Genomic DNA, 19,475 nt, shown 5'->3' on the forward strand with positions numbered 1-19,475 from the left:
ACAACTTTTCCCTCTATTTGCAACTTTCCACCACGTTACTTTCACAACCTGGCTATTCTGACTATTTGCTTTAGTTTCACTTTTTCTGCTACTTCCAACTGAACAAGGTCGGTGGCCTACCCCACCAACGCACGGCCCTTTCACTGTTTTAGAAGTCTTTGTAAGTATCATCTATGCCCCTGTCAACTCCTTCCAGCTAATGAAGGAAGGTCTACCCTCAGCTATGGAGAAACAGAGTCCGGTGGAGACATCAGCAGATTGTCTCTTAAGGACTACACCTTTCTGAAAGTCCTTGACATGAGTGTTTCTCCAACTGCTTTAGTTAGCTACTGGGTACTAGAATCTAAGTTTTGACATGTAAAATCCTAAACAGCCTCGTGTGTTACCTACCCAACGACTGCTGCCCTACAGTATTCTGGCAGAACAGCATCCAACAGAGGCAATGGCTAAGATAATGCCCCTTTTCTGAAGGGGCAAATTATGAAGTCAGAGCGGTAATTTGTTTATGCAATTAAAACATCATCTCTCAGGATGACAATTTGCATTTCTGCTTATTTGGTGTGACCTTTCCTGGTGATCTCTGAGAAGGATTCTAGGTGTATTTGCTATCAACAGCTGAGAGAGAGACAATAAGCACCCTTGTTGTAAGACTTCCTGTACAAGGTGATCAAAGATACATTTCTAGAGTTCAGGGTTCATACTTAAAGGCCAGCTTTTTATATACACATAAATATATATGCATTAAAAAAATATTAGTTTAGAAAATAAAAGCTTCCAGGTACTTTTCATTACAGCAAAGTGCTTTGACAAACTGTAGGTATTCATTTCCACCAGCTGGAATGAACAGTAACTATCAAGCACAAAGCACTGCACAGCTGCTCTGGAAATCCAGAGGAAAGGTTTTGGAAAGACAAGAGGCTACTCTTATAAATACTTCCTTCTCCATATTGGGTAGACAGAGCCTGGGTTGTGAAACACAGTTAGTACCACATGGCTCTGCATTTATCCAACTCTCATGGCTTACACAGTGAGCTGATCTGCCAATTCGCTTACAACCTCTGTGAAAGCGATACACATTTTAACTCGGATTCTTTAGTCTCGGGCTTTGCAGGCTTTTAGGCTTTACTTTTAACTTTTTACACTAGCATATGAAGATTGGTGTAATAGTCCAGGATAATACAACACAGTCTGACTTCTCTGTATGGTATTTGTTAGGCTCGGATGTTCAGAGTTTCAAAAAGAAAAGAAAAATAGAAGCTAGTTTAATATTCTTTAGTAACTTCTAATGAGAGCAGATTCACACATCTCTTGATGTGTGTGTAAGCAATAGTACAAAATCAGGCATTTAAGAAAACTATTTTATCCAGCTATAATAGATATTGACCGTGCAGAGAAAGTGTTCTGGTATTTCAAAATTTCAAAGCAAACATACATAAAACTTACACTTTTTTAAATGAAAAAAATATTTGTTTTTATGAAGAACATCTGTAACAATAGCATACAAACAGAGAAAAAACTGTATCAGCAAGTAAGTTCTCCTATTGGATAAAAGATGACAGATGCTTGTTTCACAATATTAAATCATAAGAGTTTAAAAGATAAAGCTATTCAAACACCAGATAATATCAGATGTACTTATTTTGGCCAGTAACAGAATTTCTACCAGTAGAATTCTGTCAGGCCCACAAGGCCTTGACAAATGGCTTATTCCATAACTGAACTATAAAGAAAAGCATAAGTCTAATATTCTATAAGAACAAGCCTGCAGTAAAGAGTAGGATAACTTTTTTTTTTCAGACATACCACTGGATCTTTCATACTCTCATTAGTTTGGAAGTTTGACGGGGTTTGTTTTTTGTGGTTTTTTTTTTTTTTTTTTTACCCTTTTCCTGTAATTTTTGTAACAATATTTGCTTTGGTTGCAAGAATTCTGATTATGAAGAATTAAGAAACCCAACTCCAAGCAAACAAAAAACCAGTCCCCCCAGCTATATTACCCTGAAAGTCCCAAAACTTGAGCTCCAAAGTATACAAATAAATGTTAAGGAAATTTAGTTGCCTATGAAAGTTCTGTTGCCAAACGTGAAAAACCCAAAATATTCTGAAACAGACAAGTGGTATTCTGTATGACTTAAAAACATGCTCAATGTATAAAGGACTCATACTTAATGGTGAGCAGTAAAGGGTTACTAGCAAGTTTTAGAAAGGATGTCAAACTGATGCTTGTATTTTTAGGTTATACATCATTCAGACCCTGAATTTCCAAACAGATCTTGGCAAAGGTGTTCCAGTCAGTGTGAACAAACAGGTAATTGCTTTGGTTAACTTCAGCCAAACTCTTCTGTAGGCTGATACGTTAAACAGGAATTATTGTCCCAAAGTCCTCAAAGTCATGCAGGACAGTCGAGAAATATTAATTTATGATGGCCAATGGCAGATGGTCCTATAAAACTAACGTTAACTGATCATACTAGGTCCTAGAGATGCCTGACCATTTTATCAGAGGTCTGCTAAAGCTCTATCAGTATTTTCACTAATTTTCCTAATTGTGTCAAACCTCTGTCAGCTGGGGTGAATCACATTCTTCTCAATTTTCTCCAGACTACAAATACTGGTAAAAAGGAGTAGTGAGCCTAAGTATCATTGGCATATTGATGGGAAAGTAGCCAAAATTAGCTGAAAGTTTTGCCAGTCAGGTTAAACTTTCCCTTTGAATCCAGATCCAACAAGCAACATATTTCTAGACCTCCATAGTCTAGAGACTGGGGAAGGATTATACTTCACAGTACAAAAAATGAAGCGTTAATGGCGTCAGCTTCTGTCATTCACAGACAGTGATTAATGGACCTACTTGAAGTCATTAAGTAAATCTCCTGAAAGTTCAGTACCTCCGTGCTACATTTTGGCCACGGCAGTTTTCTCTGCACTTCATAAAAGCCACTGCCGACAGGATCCACCCAAAGTGGAGACAATTATTTGGGCGGGGAAGAGCATACATGCACACACTTCTTAGAAGCTTTTATTCTTTTAAATATACTTTTAAACTCATCTGATTTAAAGTTCTGGTTTTGCTTTATTGATACTAGTAAGACATTTTGAAACAATGAACAAGTACAGAAAATAATTGTCCATGATGTTTGATTTTCCCCTGCTTGCAAGGGAAAATATTGGCTCTGACCAATCTTTGTTTTCTTTTACATGTAAAAAAGAATTCAGGGATATACAAAGAAAAATAAGAAACACCAGCTTAATGTCTTCAGCAGGAGGTTGTTTCCTGGCTGAAGGTTGGCAGGGTGCTTGTTTCATTCAGCACTGCTCTTTGCAGCCAGCAAGCTCTCAGGCTTCCATGGGACCTGTCGCTGTGCGGGAGGAGCATCTCTGTGCATGGTGCCGTACAGTAGGATGACATGCCTGTTGCCATGGCTACCACAGCGAGCGGGGAGAGGTGCCTGTCAGGGACCAATTTACTTCTCCAGACTGGCACTGCCACCGAAGGGAAAGCAAGCTCTCCCACAAATCTCAGCAGAGACTAAACACTGAGCACAAATAACCTAAATCTATACACAAGGGTTCCATGCAGGTAACACTTTTAAAACATACTGTTTGACATGAAAACATCCATTCCAACATTATCTTCCCCACAGAAATTATTTCCAAGATATTCAACTGATAATAGTACACAGTCGCATATTATATTTTTTGAGGCTCTCCAGCATCTATACTAACTTCTACTGTAGTAACATTTCTATCGCACACAGTAAAGACAATTTATTTCCATCAACTCCAAAGGACTCACATATTACTGAATATGACAAAGAATAATAGATAGGGCACTGCTCAAATTAGAAAAGGGCTTTCAGCCTATGTTGTTACACTTAAAATGTTTTTGATTACCCACAGTATGATTTATGAAGAGTAAAGAGTTCTTTAGAAGTCTGGTAAGCTCTTTTGATGCATAAGTTGAAATAGCTTTCTCATTTCTTTACTTGTGTTTCAATGCTTGCTACATAAAGATGCACACCATTTAATTCATTAAAAAATTCACTCGACTCCAGTTAAAACAACATTGAGAAAATCTGAAAGTTTAAGGTTAAATGTTCAATCTCAAGAGTCTCGAACGCATTATGATAAAGCAATAGTTCAAAAAAAAATACTGTAGGGGAAAATGTGTTTTGCTTAATTACATTATGCTCGGCAATCCATTTATTAGCTAATTGCACAGAATATGTATTTTACTAATGTTGGCTTACAGTTCTTTCTCGCATGGTCTGCATATCTGTAACAGGTAAGACTCTAAATGTGCATTAAAATACGAAACACACTCTATTTGCTTGTTTACTTTAGCAATGCTTAGAAACAGCTTGTTCCTTGATACTTTGTCCAAGACCTTCTTGTGCCACTCTTGAAAATTCAGAAAACAACATTAGTTATAGGATTACAGAAGAGTACGAGGGTCTTCAGTACCTGGGGGTCAGAGCCATCAAACCCTTCCTGGTAAATGATCTTCTGAATGGACTGCAGCAGTCTTGCGTAAGCACTGTTCATATTACTGTTGGGAAGAAGAAATAGTTTAGTAACACATTTTAATACTCTCCTATCTGTCTCTAACAGCTATACCAAAAATAAATATAAGCAGATGCAGCTCTCAGTCCGAAGGTGTTATATAGAAAAAAGTGTCATAGAAGAAAAAACCCAAACCTGTTTGAATAAAGTTGATATTATAAGCAGTTGTGATTGCTTCATGTTAACTAGTTCAGTGCTCAGACATATAGTGAAAGCTAAAACCTCTACGGATTAAGACAACTTAATTATGTCAGGCTCACTTACATCTAGAAGATTAATGATTTAACATATCAACTTAAAGTTGAAACCATTACAGCACAGTACTAATCCTCTGTAACTGACAAAGATCTACCCAACTGTTATTCCAAGTACACCTAATCAATGCCCTGATGAAGAGTTGACTGTTTCGGAAAGCTTTCATACATACAACTGCTACAAGAATCAAAACCAACAAAATATTAGAGACAACATTTTCAGAATTAAAAAGTTCATGTAGTTAATTTTTATATTTTTAAGGTTTTTTTTCCAGATACCACACCAGAGCATATGACATATTCTGCTACACTATGGTTCCATTTTGTATCCATGCACTACAGGTGTTCTTACTGATATATTTGCATGACAGCAGAATTGAGATAGAATCGATTTTATGTATTATTTTGAAAATATAACACAATTTTTTTTTTAAAATAAAGCAAACCAGTGGCTCAAAATGGATTTAAGCAGACTTAAAACCAAATGAAAGTTCAGGAAATCATCTCATCAAAGTCTTAGAAGGTCCAGTTCCTGCATGTCCAAAGCACTTCTTCAGATACCCATCCCTGCCACGTACTCCAGTCCACAGACTAACACATACAAAGGACAGAAAGTCCTAATCTTTACTTTAAAAAAGCAAGCCAATTGTTCACTTTTAAAAAAGACATACTGTTTCTTAAATCCCATAGAGCATACTGCCTTGTGTGTCTGGCCTCGATCTAGGTTTCTCACTGCAGCTGAGAGTTTAAGCCCTTCTATCTTTTCTAGCTTTGACAATACCTTCTAGTCTCAGTAATTACCATCAAGGGTTGGGGATTCAAACCTTCTTGCGCACTTGGGAAATACGACAGGTTATTTTGAAAATTTTGCCTCTAGAAATATTCTTACTTGGTCCAGCCATTTTATATGTCTGGTCTGATAACAGCCCAGGTTGGAAGGGACCTTGAAAGATCACCTGGTCCAAACATTAATGAAACTATTCCTGTTACTTTAGTAAGAGCCAAAAATGTTATCCAAATGTATTTTACTCATGAATACCTAAATAAACCCAAATAAATTTGCTTTCATACTTTTGCACAGGAGACAAGACAACTTTTCTAAGAAGCACTTAAGAGTTGCAAACATCTGTCTTTTTACACCACTGCTTTAACTCAGAATTCTATATTTCCTTCAAGAAAACAGTATGAACCCAACCCCAACCCCCACAATGATATATTTAAGTTATAAACATCTACAATCAAAAAAGTCATATAGTCATAACAATTTTGAGTTTTGAAACACCCAATGTCAGAAAACACTAAGGCATGACCCTTTTCAGATATAAATAAGAGTTTCAAAATTAAACTCTGTCTATTTGTTTTCAGATTTAGTACCCTAGAAGGCCCCTGGTTAAACTGATGTACCTTAAAAATGTAATACTCTCTATGAAATTCACAACTGAAAATAACTGGCAATATGTAATCTCAACATGACATTTAATGTGTAAAGTCTGCCTTGTTACACAAAAAAGATAAACAGAAAAGAAAGACTAAATTTTCACTTATGAAGTCAATTACTTTCCTAACATTTAGTTGCAAAAGGAATGGCTGTTAAATGTTATACCTATCTGTTATCCTGTCTTGCAGGTGTCAGTTTACAGGGTAGATGGAGGGCCTTAGCCTCCACACTAGCCAAAAGGTCTTCTCTCTCCGTGTCTTCATATTATTGCAACACACACAATCTTTGTTGCTTACACAGTGCTCCGATTTCTTCCCAGTATTGCCAGAGCTGGAGAGAATCTGCAGCACTTCACAATAACCAGAAGCATTCCTGTATCCTTTTGGATATTCCTTTAACATAGAATCATAGAATCATTAAGGTTGGAAAAGACCTCTAGGATCATCAAGTCCAACCGTCAACCCAACACTACCATGCCTCCTAAACCATGCCCTGAAGCGCCACGTCTACACGTCTTTTAAATACCTCCAGGGATGGCGACTCCACCACCTCTCTGGGCAGCCTGTGCCAGTGCCTGACCACTCTGTCAGTTTATCCTTTTGGAAAAAGATAGGAACTGCTGCTCACCAACATTAGGAAAGAGTTTGCAGCTACCTTGGAGCCACAGCCAGGAACACAGTAAGTGTAATACAAAAAGACAACTGTGGTCTCTGTCACCACAAACTAGCATCTTAAAGTTTGCACATCTATCACTTATTTTACTTATGAGTATTACCATGCTATCTATAGGGATGCCAGAGAATATACTGCAATCACAATACTTGCCAATTCCTGGTTTGTTACTAACTTGCTTTTAAAAGTTAGTAGATAAAAGAATAAAATACCTAAAGCATTAGCAGAATTAAAGGGTCCCAAAATCAAACCAAACAAATAAAGGAGATCTTCAATTAATCCATCAGAAAAAGATTCGCAGCAGAGAAAAATATAATAATGTAATGTATATAGATTTTTTAAAAAGTGTAAAAATAGACGCTTTTCTACTTCTTGCTAAAACATTAATGGTTTACTTGAATTTGAACCATGCTATGTAAATAAGGACATGAAAAATACTGTGGAAACACTTTATAAAAACAAGTTGCATTACCCTTCTGGCAATGTTTGTCATAATATTTAAGGAAGGAAGACAGACATTTCTTATTTTCTAATTTCTAGTCCTTTTTTGGCTTTGTTACTAAACACCATTTAATTCTGATAATGAGTTTAAACAATTCCTTCTTTACTCTTTTTTTTTTTTTTTTTTATTTAGCAATTCAGTAATGGATAAAGCAGAAGCTGGCAAGAAGGTATCCCGGTTACAATGGAGCCTCTGACTTCGCTGTTGATAGTTTCTAAGCAGTTAACAAAGGTTAGGTTATCAAGGGTATGACAAATAGCCTTATTATGTATAAGGAGACCCCATTAGGCAAGACAGTTAAGCTTGTTTTATCTAAATTTATCAGTAAATCTAGACTCCAGATACATTTATTCTTTTTCAAAAGCACATACATTCTTAAGGTAGAACTTACGAGTATTATTGAAAAACTGTAGCTTAATTATTTTAGTTCCCCTGATTATCAATCTTTCTCTTTTGGTAATTGCAACTAAACAACGAAGATAGAAGAGGAGGGGAGAAAGTAAGCCTTTGCTTTGATGCACAGCATTATCACAGAGGATATTTCTGCCTTCCTGTTAAGTACCAGCTTTCTCAATGCAACGAAAAGGACACCAGAATATCCTAGCAACAACAACCGGAAACCAGTTGCTGTCACCCGCACAACTCTGCTAACATGGTCCTAACATTAGGGCCAGGACATAACTGCCCTTCCGTAACATAAAATATTGCAAGATAAGAAAGAGAAGGTTTATGCCCTCTTTTGGCACCAAACACCCGGTCCCATTTACTACTTCCTTTAGGAGAACGGCCTCCCAGTCTGTCTTCAATTAATGTTTATTATGGGGCAATGAACTTCTACCCATCTTGAGTGATTATCCAAAAGGGGACACTGAAATCTAATTCAGCCATCAGGTACCAGAACTACAGAAAGGAGAGCACAGGACTCAGACACACGTGTGCAAAAACACAGGAAAGAAAAGAAGGATCGATCCAAACTTTAAGGTGAACAAATGAGGTACATAACCTCCAAATCTGATCTTTAATTGCAAAGTAAAAGGTGAGTCAATAACTTAGTTCTGTCTAATCAGCCAAAGAACCTCCTTTCTTTGCAAGTCCATAAAGAAGCCAAATACTAGTGTGGATAGGAAGAGAGGGACATTTGTATAGATATAATTTCTAAAAAGGGCCAGGAGTTTCTAGCCCAAATAAAGCCTCTACATCTCTGATCCTGCAAGGGAAGCACTGTAATTATCTTGCAATAGAAATTAGCTACAATTACAGAGACAATTCACTCACTGAAGAACAGTTTAAATAAAATAGGTTTCTTAATGTGATGCTAGAGAATTAGAAGCACCAAGATGATTTTTACAAATACATGGTTCTTATGCCACGAAACATTACAAGAAAGGACCTTGCTTATTAAAAGATGCAGCACTGTTTTTCCAATGATTGTAAAATATATGTTCACTATACTCACTGTTTCTGTCAGGAGTGTATAAGCTGTACAGGAAAATGTGGTACATTACTTTTCTTGTATGTTTTCTGCTTGAACTGCATAATCTGTTCTTTTGTCGTTACATCCCTAAGCAGTGAAAGGAAAGGAGAGCAAAGGATTGTTCTTCTTGTTCCCCACCCCTTCCCAAAGAAAAGAGGGTGGGGGAAGAGAATGGTTTGAAATTTCAAGGAGGAAAAATGAAACCTAAGGCCTCCAAAGCTAGTCACCCTCTAATGGAAAAAGAAAGGGAAAAGATGGTCAACACAGTGAATTCTAGGTGCATCCAACAAGTTCCAGATAAAGTACATGCTTTGAGGAACATTAATTACATACAAAAGCGGCAGGTCTCAATCAGGAAAACAGAAAAAAACCCCACCCAAAAAGGACAACACTTAGGGAATGCCTCGCTTACATAATTACAGATGATAACTTCATCAAAAAAGTGCAGTAAAAAAATATACTAAGCTTATAAAATCTTTCTTTGCAATTACTAGCTTGTTATTGCAGAACATATAGCTTATGACCTCAATGGAGAATGTGTATGTTGGGTTAGGTACACCTTCCACGATGCCTCAAGGTGCCTCTTCAACGGCTGTAGTTACAGGACTGTAACAATTAAATTTCAGCCTGAACTTAAACCATGCTGTGCTCTGCTACTTTACAAATATTTAGAATGATCATGCTAGCTAAAATCATGTGCAAACATTTTAAGAGGGAAAAGTTTTTCTTTTTTTTCTTCGCTAATTCCTAATTTTTTGCAACTTCTGATACTATAAAGAGGTATAATCTGTCAAAAACACCATTTACTTACAGAAAATTATATACTAGGCAAAACTATCAGTTTCCACTTCCTCTTCAACCTCTGTAGTACTGACAAAAGCAAAACATTCTTAGATTAAAAAACAAAACAAAACAAAAAAGCAACCAAAAAACCATCACTGACTTTGGTCTGCACTCCTACACAATTTAAGAGAAAACTTCATTCAGAAATGTCTACTGACACGTATCTTGCAAAGTATACCCTTTAGAAAGTAATGAAATCTTTTGCAAACAGCCCATAATACATAGCCTATTGATTTAAATTATTTCAACAATGAACTATCCACTTTCTTGAAAATGCCTCCTTATTTCTGAAGGATTTGTCAGCTTTCAGCGTTAACACATTTTCTGTCAATCTTCTTTTGAGAAATTAAAATGAAAAAAATCATACATTTAGAGACTGTTTGAATTTCAAGTAATTTTCGTAACCTTTTTTTTAGTTCCTTCCAGGCTGCTAGTACTTTTTTTGAGGTAGTGAGCTAATAGATTACAGAGATTTTGCAAAGCTATACAGGTAGGTAGCATTATTTGACCAGGTGTTTTTTTGGCTATGCATCTAAGATCATAGCCTGACAACCTTACGTTCAAGAAATTGTATCCTCTTAAGTAGAGACATGCTAACTAGCCATGTCCAAGCTCCTAGTTCACTAACACAAACAGGTTAGCTCAAGCTCTCAGTGCGATCTTCGGGCAAAGATGAGGTCTAATAGAAATTGCTGACTCCTATTGGAAGAGTTAACTGTTCTTTCAAAATCATTGTCTAGTTAATGAAGAGAACAGCAATTTTTACTATTCTACAGTATATTGAAGTTAGGTTTAGCAGCCAGAAGCATTGTATTGATTTTCCAAACAGTAATGCCAACAAAATAGTATCCCTTCCCTCCCCCTTTTATAAACTTTCTTCAATGAAATCACCCTGACAGGATTGTGTGCTTGCTTTCGCTCCTTGAGAAAGGAATGCTACCTTCAGTATTTCATCTTGTTGGGTTTCTATAAAAGCATAAACATCTTGAAAGCAGTGAAATAATTGGTAACATTCATGCGTAGTACTGGATTTAATACACTGTGACTAATGTGTATTAAAGAATCACAGAAGATAGGGATGAAAGGGACCTCGGGAGGTCAGGTAGTCTATCTTCTTGCCCCAAGGCAAGATGAACTATACCTAAACCATTTCTGACAGATATTTACTTAACTTGTCCTTAGAAATTTTCAATGACGGATTCTACCATACTCCCAAACTGTGTCTGTAAGGCAACTTCTCGTGCTATTCATTAGAAAAATATCTCCTTATTTCCAGCCTGTATTTCTACCACTACAGTTTACTGTAGCCCAATTACCGGTGGCCCTACCTTCACAGCAGACAACAGTGTTACTAACCTCTGTATGTCAATTTTTAACATGCTTCAAGATGCCGCTTAGATTAGTCTAAGAACTTCCATTCTTCTGTCATGGGCCACATACCCCAGTTCTAGATGTACATCCATGTTCACAAACTCACCCAACCAATCCAGAGTTTTCTTGAAGGATGCTATCAGAAACTGAACAGCCTTGTTATGGCTGAGCAGAACAGCAGTATTTTGCATGTCTTCCACAGTAAATTCCAGATTATCAACCCCCATGCTTTTTGGTAGCATTAATCACAAAATACTGCTAATACATTTTCTGTTCAAGTTACTTTATAACACAGGATCTTCTTCTGGAGACCTGCTATGCTATTTATTTCTTCAATTAATTATTCCTACTAGTATGATATTTGGCATGTCTTCACTGAATTCCATATAGTTTATTCCAGACCACCAACCTAAATCTTCTTGAATTCTAATTCTATTATCTAATCTGCATGCAATTATTCCTTCCATTTTTTACCAAATTAGACAATATGACTGCAATAAAGATACCCATTGCTCAGGATATGTATCAAGCCAGATTAGTACTAGATTATTACCAGACCCAACACTGGGATAAAGCCTGGTACTTCACTCAGGTTCAGCTGTGACTCAATGACAGTTTATTTAGAAGATAAGGATTTAACGATCAACATGACAAAAAGAAAACTGTCAAACCAGTCTATGTTCCTCTTTTGACACGATAACAGACTTTATCAATGGAGAATATCTCCTGTTTTATTTTAGAGCCTTTTGACTCTATTCCAGCTGAATACCCTTAAGCAAACAAAGGACACACGTACTGGGTGAAACTACCCTAGAAGCTTAAAAATAAGACACTATTTTTGCTGATATTTTTTGGAGCACTGATGTTATCCCACAGATATCTTTACCGTCTTCCTTCCTTAAACACAGGCATTGCTTTGGCCTTTTTGAGTTTGTGGAACTTTGACAATTCTTTACATTTTACTGATGAACTTCATTAGGTCCCGGCTTGAAAACATTTATGTATTTTCTAACCTGGTCTTTCCTTATGTAAATCAGGTAGTCCAATCTGCTGATATTAACTGTATTAGGTGCACATCAATTTGGGCATTGGGGTAATGGGAGAAGCAGCTTTTCTCCACTTCCATAATTTTTTAAGAACTCCAGTTATACAACACTGATGAACAGAAGTGGAAATTCTAATTCAGTTTACTTTTTAAATGTGTGTCAAAAGTGAATGACTGTAATAATGGGAAGCTTAAATCTTCCATTTCTTTATGGATAAATAAGCTTTATTTCAGAGGCTGTAATTCTAAAAAGTTCTTCTTCCCACCTTGTCTTAACCTTGACCTAGTGCAACCTTTATAATACAGGGAATCCAAAACCAGTGGTGCTTGTGGTCAGGAAAGACAATAATCAAAGTGTCAAAAATAAAAAATGATCTACTGTAAATGAAGAAAGAGATGTACACACCTCTTCACAGTTCCCACAGATTTCTGCCTGAGAGTTCAGTGTTCCCAATGTGTTCTTTATTCCTCCCTGTCCCTTATCACATTGGATTGTGGTCTAAGGAAATAATGTTTAGAATGGTGGTTGCCTGTTACCCTGGTACCTGCCTTTATTCCTGACAATACGATTCTTTTATTTCCTCAGGAGAGGCTTCTGGCAGGAGACCCATGTTGTGGGGGCAGGGAGAAGAAAAGAAGACAAACCTTCCAAAATTCCTCTTTATTTGATCATGTTCCTCACCTCATCACTCTGTGCTCTACCAATTTACCAAGCAAATTAAGTAAATCTAATCTTTCTGTTAGATTAAAACTAAAACTAAGAATAGAATTCATGCAGTAAGAATGGTGACTTTTATCAGGATAGCACACAAGGAAAATATCAGAGTTAAGCAAGGCTTATAAAATCAAATGCATAGAAGTTAAAGTCCATTTCCTGTACTATACATATGACTTAATTTGATTTTAATGTACAAATACTTGACAGCCATATAGTTAGTAGAATTAAGCCCAGAGTCATGAGACGTTCTAGTTAGCTAGAGAAAAGACAGAACGGGAGTTAAATCGCTCAATAACAATATAAACACTTGCAACCTATTTGTTGGATACTCTTGTGTCTATCCTCTACTGCCCTACTGTTAAAACAAAAAATTATACGCAACGTATCACAGAATCCCAGGCTGGAAGGGACCTCAGGGATCATCTAGTTCAACCTTTCTAGGAAGAGCACAGCCTAGACAAGATGGCCCAGCACCCTGTCCAGCCGACTCCTGAAGGTGTCCAATGTGGCCGAGTCAATCACTTCCCTGGGGAGATCATTCCAGTGGTGACTGTCCTCACTGTGAAAAATTTCCCTCTGGTGTCCAATCGGAATTTCCCCAAGAGCAACTTGTGTCCATTCCCCCTTGTCCTCTCCATGGGACTCCTTGTAAAAAGGGAGTCTCCATCTTCTTTGTAGCTACCCCTTAAGTACTGGTACATGGGGATGAGATCCCCCCTGAGCCTCCTTTTCTCAAGGCTGATTCAAATATTTACTACAGAAAGAATAATATATTAATTTCTCTGCTTTCTCTTGAAAGCGTGTTTTTTTTTTTACAACATTGCAAGAATTTACTTTACAAACCAGTGACACTTCATCACGTAACACAGAAACAGATTACAAAGAGACTTGGCTTTTGCTTTGCTACAGTTCTAAGAAAGGTGCTTCATACTAAGCTTCTTTCATAAATCTTTTATATTTGAGTGTACTGTAATGAAAATCAATCACAATGAAGCATACTGCACTTGTACTTCCAGGAGTTGGCCTTATACACTGGGATCTATAAAACTAGGTATTACACAAATTAAGTGACTGGGCTGAACAAAGATATTGCTAGCCATATTTGATGTTTGACTTGACTTGAAATGTCTCCAAGAAAGATAGAATGGACATGTGTGCTACAGGCTAGTATGAGTCTTTGCTACTGTCACTCATTTTTTGTTGGTCTTCCTTAATTCATTACTGATAGACATAAACTATAATAAGTTATTAATTCAGAGAAGAGTTTATGATTTTCTCTGGAATTAGGGGTGTTGTGTAAGACATAATTAGCGATTGTAATTCTATTCACAGTATTTTGTGTTTTCCTTAGGTGAAGCTGTAGGATGTAAGAAGTAGAAGTCACATAATAAACTAATCTGATATAGCATTCAAAGCTATGTAGGTCAAGGATGGCCTGTCTTCTTAGGCCTAAAAACTGTATGGATATCTTCCTAAGATTGATAGCCACCTGACACATACATCTCTGCGAGCTGATGGGGCATGGTGCTCAGGGAGTAGTTCACAGAGATAGTAATAGTTTTCCCTAGTCCCCACACTCAGCTGTCAGTAGGGCTGGACTGAACATGCAGCTGTGTCCTAGGCTGTCCTAGTAATGTCTGCCTTAATTGTCCCTGCCAACTTGCTTCCTCCCACAGCTGAGGAGTCAATATACTGAGCTGTCTCTGCACCACAGCAGCTTTGCTGCCAGTTATGGCATGTAGCACTGACATGAGAACCACAGCGGAACTGCTTGTGAGCCACGCGTGGCCACAAGACGTGTGTAGATGCAAAAATATCCTTTGCTACTAAAATGCAGACAAAATTTGAATACAGAGTAGAAGCATGTGGTATTACAACTTACCATGTTTTCATTTCAAGCTGTAAAGACAATTCTTCAGGAAGGTAAAAACTGTGCCATTTTATGGACCGAAACAGTTCTGGAGACATTGTTTTCGAAACATCATAATAATGGCCAAACTTTGTAGATGATGTTGGGCTGGCCTGTGGAAACAACAATACTGATTCCAATAGCTTATTAAATTATTATCTGTCAAAAGAAAATAATTAACTAGCAATAGACTTGAAAGAAATCTCTGGGTTTTTCCCATTCAGCTTAAGTATAAGCTTCAAGTAGAACAACATTACAATATTTACTACTAAGTTTTGGTTCCCCCATCGACATTCAATAATGTGATTTTTTCACACAGAATTCAACCCTTACTATTCCAAGTTGCAGCACCGAAGTGCACTCAGATACTTAAAAGAATGTATTTTTGTGTATGTTCTAGACATATGACAAATTGCCTAAACATTGACAAAAAAATCTAGACAAATTTCGAAAGGCCAGATATATGAAATGTGCACACCATGATGTGTTCCACCTATCTGATTTTTCAGTATATGTGAATTACACAGCACTACAGAAATATTTTCAGTTGACTTTGAAAATGTTTCACTTTTCTTATTTATGATTAGAAAGAAAAAATACCTTTCCATCTTCATATATCTGATTTTAATAGAAAATGGTAAAAAAGACGAAATAGTTAGAAACTACTTTTAATTTCTTGAATTTTGAATAAGTAGTACGTTGAGCATTACACAGATATTACACACAATAATGACAGTTTACTATAATGAAGATAATTTTTTACCAGATTTTGAGTACATAAAACACCATTAAACCCCCAGATTTAACATACACCATAGTAGGAATTGCACATTTTGAGTATGTTTTGCTACTAAATAAACAGAAGAAATAATGTATGTTTTTGTTCCGCATTAATGGAGTTCAGCATGCAACCTGCAACATTATTTGAATTACACATGTAAGGTTAAAAAACCCCTAGATTGTTATAATATGCAGTATTCAAGTACATAGTAGCTGTCTGTTACAGGAATTGGCCAGTTTTTGCTCTTCACATAACAATCCATTTTCTTCATCTTTTCTGCCCTTCCCATTTAAGAAAAATAAAAGCTATCCTGGAAAGAACAGTCAGGCAAAAAAAACCTCAGAGGCAAGTTAGTTTCTTCTGGGGGAGGAAAACACTTGGCACAAATGTAAACCACTATATAGTATTTTTTAAGGTAAACACTGTAAAAGAGTAACAGATTACCAAAGCAATATTAAAATTGATCTTCAGGCTATGACACAAATGCCACTGTGCTCCTGATCAGATTACCTCTCATCAAGTGTTCTAATCTTTTTGAGGAAAAAGAAAGGTCATTTAGAATAACCAAACAAGTATCAATCAAACCCACAATATTTTGAACTGCTAAAACAGCTGGACTGAGAAAGGTGCTGGATCCTAGACTTTTAACAGCAGCTTTGCAGGTCAATGGGAAGATCACCTATTAGTCTATTCTGAGGACAACTACTCGAAGCCTGGACGTCATCTGAAGCATGCACTGTACAATGCAGGAATGTGCAAAAATATTTAAGTAATTTTTCTATCTCCCAACTTCGAGACTTACTGCTAAGCTGAATCCCCCATAAAAGCCAAGAGCCACCTCAAATACTAAATCATAAAGTGTTAAAATAAAATGAAGTATCCCAATGGTTGTGAAAGACAACAGGTGAGACAGAAAAGGTAAGACTTGAAAGTAAGAGAGATGTTGAAGACATATTGACATTGCAGAACAGAATGCCTTTTAACAGTCATTCTGAAGAGAAGTTTGGATTGGTAGGTAAAAATGAAATGCTATTTTGTTTGTACTTAAAAGCATAGAATTACTTTTGAAAAGTGACCAGAAATATCCCCAATAATTTCAAAGGCTTCTCAGTGGGTTCTGAAACAATTTAGAACATTCTATAAAAGGACTTTTCATTTAAGCAGGCCAATATATACATTTTATCCACTACCTGAAAGTTGAGCAGGATTGTGGGTGTATGCAATGAAAATTCTTTGGAACAGCTTCTGCTCTAATTTCAACATCTGCTATTCTGGCTATATACAGGAATGACAATAGGTATACTGAATTATTACAATAACGGGATCCCTATAATTTTTTGGGTGTTTAGCAACAAATTATTTAGTTCCAACCCCAATATTACAGAGAGCTTGTGGTTTTCATAAACCTTGGTCTTGCTAATAAAATAAGTACTATAACAGTAAAAAGAAAGAATATAGACGTGTCAGACATGGCCATGTATTTATAGTTAGCTTTCTGAAATCAATCATGCTATGTCTTTCCACAATTTTATTTCATGTTTCACTTCCCAAAAATATATTAAACTGTTAGGATTAATTAGAATAATGTGATTTAGAGTAAATATTTTGAAGTTATTTGATTAATGGATATTAGGCCTGGTCAGTTATCAGAGAAGATAAATAGTAACAATGATACAATATCTTTCCTACAAAACCAATAGAATAACCAAACTAGATGCAAACTTTTCATTAAAACAAATAATTAGTTTTTAATTTAAAAATGCCACAAAATTGCTCATGTATATCTAGTCATAAGAGGCAGATCAGTCTTACTCAAAAGAAGACAGAAAACCACATTCTCTAAGTCAGTGTTCTAATGTGTTTATCAGCACCTGATTTTTAAAGAAAGAAATCCAACATAAAATAACAATCTACCAAAATCTAAATATTTTTAATGTAAAATGTAACTTTATTTAAAAGGAGTATTCTGAAAGCAATTTAAACAGGGGCTGTTCTTTGGCCTATAATCTATTCTTTATCCGGATTACAGATCAGAATGTTTTTACTGCAATCTCTGCCAGAGCTCATCTTTTTATTGTGTACTTCCAAGCCCCCTTAATGTTTTAGAAAGGCCTTGACTAACTGAACTTTGATCTGATGTCTTCATTGAGAAAAGCTCCAGGTTGCCCATTTCAGATGCAAATCCTTACTGAGGCCCAATAGAGTTTAGTAAAGACAGCAAAAAAGAAGAAACAAGAAGTTTCCAGGATCCTCTTTGAGAATCCTGAGGCACATTGGTGTCCTTAATCCACCCTGCTGCATGGATTAAGGTAGGTGATAACCTCTCTTGATTCAAAAGAATAAGCACAGTGCCTACAAACTGGGTGGAGACTAGGATTTGGCTATAATAAAACACCATGCAATAAAAGCTCGGTCTATGTCAGAAGCCTATGAATAGGCCTCAGTGTACTGCATTCCCAGGCTTAGCAGGGAAGCTTGCAAAAAGCCTACCTGAATCAAGTAAGCATGAATAATCTGCCTTAGCAGAATGACCATGGAGAGTGTGAAGCAGAGACTTTCCATTCCTCTTAAGTTTGATCTGATAAATTTATTAGTGGATTGGAGGCTCAAGCCTGTTCTTTCCTGAATTCCTGTTTTGCACACGGAGAAATACACTACACTGTCAGTGAGCAGAGCGTGCTTTTATGCTACCGTCTGCTGTTAATGTTTCTAATTGCAATACTAATGTGCTAGAAATCTCAGATTTAGGATGAATCAAGGCAGAAAATTGATTTCATGCTGTGACAGTTTATATATTGCCCCAAGAACATAAGCAGTTCATTCAAAAAAAAAAAAAAGATAAAAAACCCACTGTCTTGCATTGCAAAATAGGCTAGCCATATACTCAAAAGTTTAAATGAAATTAACCTCTGATACAGATAAAATTAACAAACTGGCAAAGGCACATCAAGTGCAGCATGACCTGTTACTCTGACAAATTTCTTATACATCTGTCTTTTTCTGATGTACAAGGTATATGTAATATGTAAAGAGAAACTGTGATAGTTATGAAGAGTACTAATATTAATGCCATGTATAAGAACAAAAATGAGTCACCTATTCTGTATGAGGTCTAATAAATGGGAAGGGAATACCTGAACTATTAATGAAAATCTCTTTTATTACTTAGAAATAAAAACTAAATTAGGCATCAAAAATACCACAAAGACAGCTTTTACTCAGCCTTCTTACTTCATGTAAAGACAGATATTGGATGGAAAAGTTTTCTGCTAACATGTTTAGAGTTCTAGTTAAAAACAAAGCTATTTTCTCTCTTTCATACTTGAAACCATTTGACAGTAGTTTCTGAAAATGTACTAGTTTATTAGTTCAAACAGTTTGGAAAATATGTCTTGAAATTTTATTAAATGTTATTTTTTTCCACCAAAAGAAAATTTAAAGAATAAATCACAACTGAAGTTGTTAATTAAATGATAGCACGAAGTGTCTTAAACACCCAGGGTGCTGCAAGGCAACATCAGGTTTTTCCTCAATGGAGTATATTCACTAATCAAATTAATTTAGCACAGCACCAACATTTGATGATAACTGCATTATAAAATACTGAAAAATATAAATTTCAAACCTATTTTTCACTAATTAGAATGCCCTGAAGAATTTTAGGTCTAGACAGCTTAAGAATTAGACCTTTACTTGCAAGTTTTAATTTTTTAAATCAACTTAACATGCACATAAAAATATTTTACTGCAACTATTCAGAATGATCATCATCCAATTCCGAAAGCAACAATGATAACAAGGGAAACACCCTACAAAAGATTGACCATTTTATTCTATCTTGCATAATCAAATGTCAATTATCAAGGACAAGTACATTATGTATTAGAGAAATATTATATTAGTGG

General features: G+C 36.2%; 1 protein-coding gene across 2 annotated transcripts in view; it reads right to left on the reverse strand.

Moving 5' to 3' along the window:
- ELP4 (elongator acetyltransferase complex subunit 4) overlaps nt 1–19,475 on the reverse strand; it is a 154,070-nt gene that overhangs the window by 102,301 nt on the left and 32,294 nt on the right. For both annotated transcript variants that reach the window (XM_075094917.1, XM_075094919.1), the window contains exons 5-6: nt 14,763–14,902; nt 4,465–4,549 (exon numbers count right to left, since the gene is read on the reverse strand). In XM_075094917.1, coding sequence (XP_074951018.1) covers nt 4,465–4,549; nt 14,763–14,902 — 225 coding nt within the window. The remainder of the gene's footprint in view (nt 1–4,464; nt 4,550–14,762; nt 14,903–19,475) is intronic.

Source organism: Phalacrocorax aristotelis, chromosome 5 (genome assembly GCF_949628215.1).
Source record: "Phalacrocorax aristotelis chromosome 5, bGulAri2.1, whole genome shotgun sequence".
Lineage (NCBI taxonomy): Eukaryota > Metazoa > Chordata > Aves > Suliformes > Phalacrocoracidae > Phalacrocorax > Phalacrocorax aristotelis.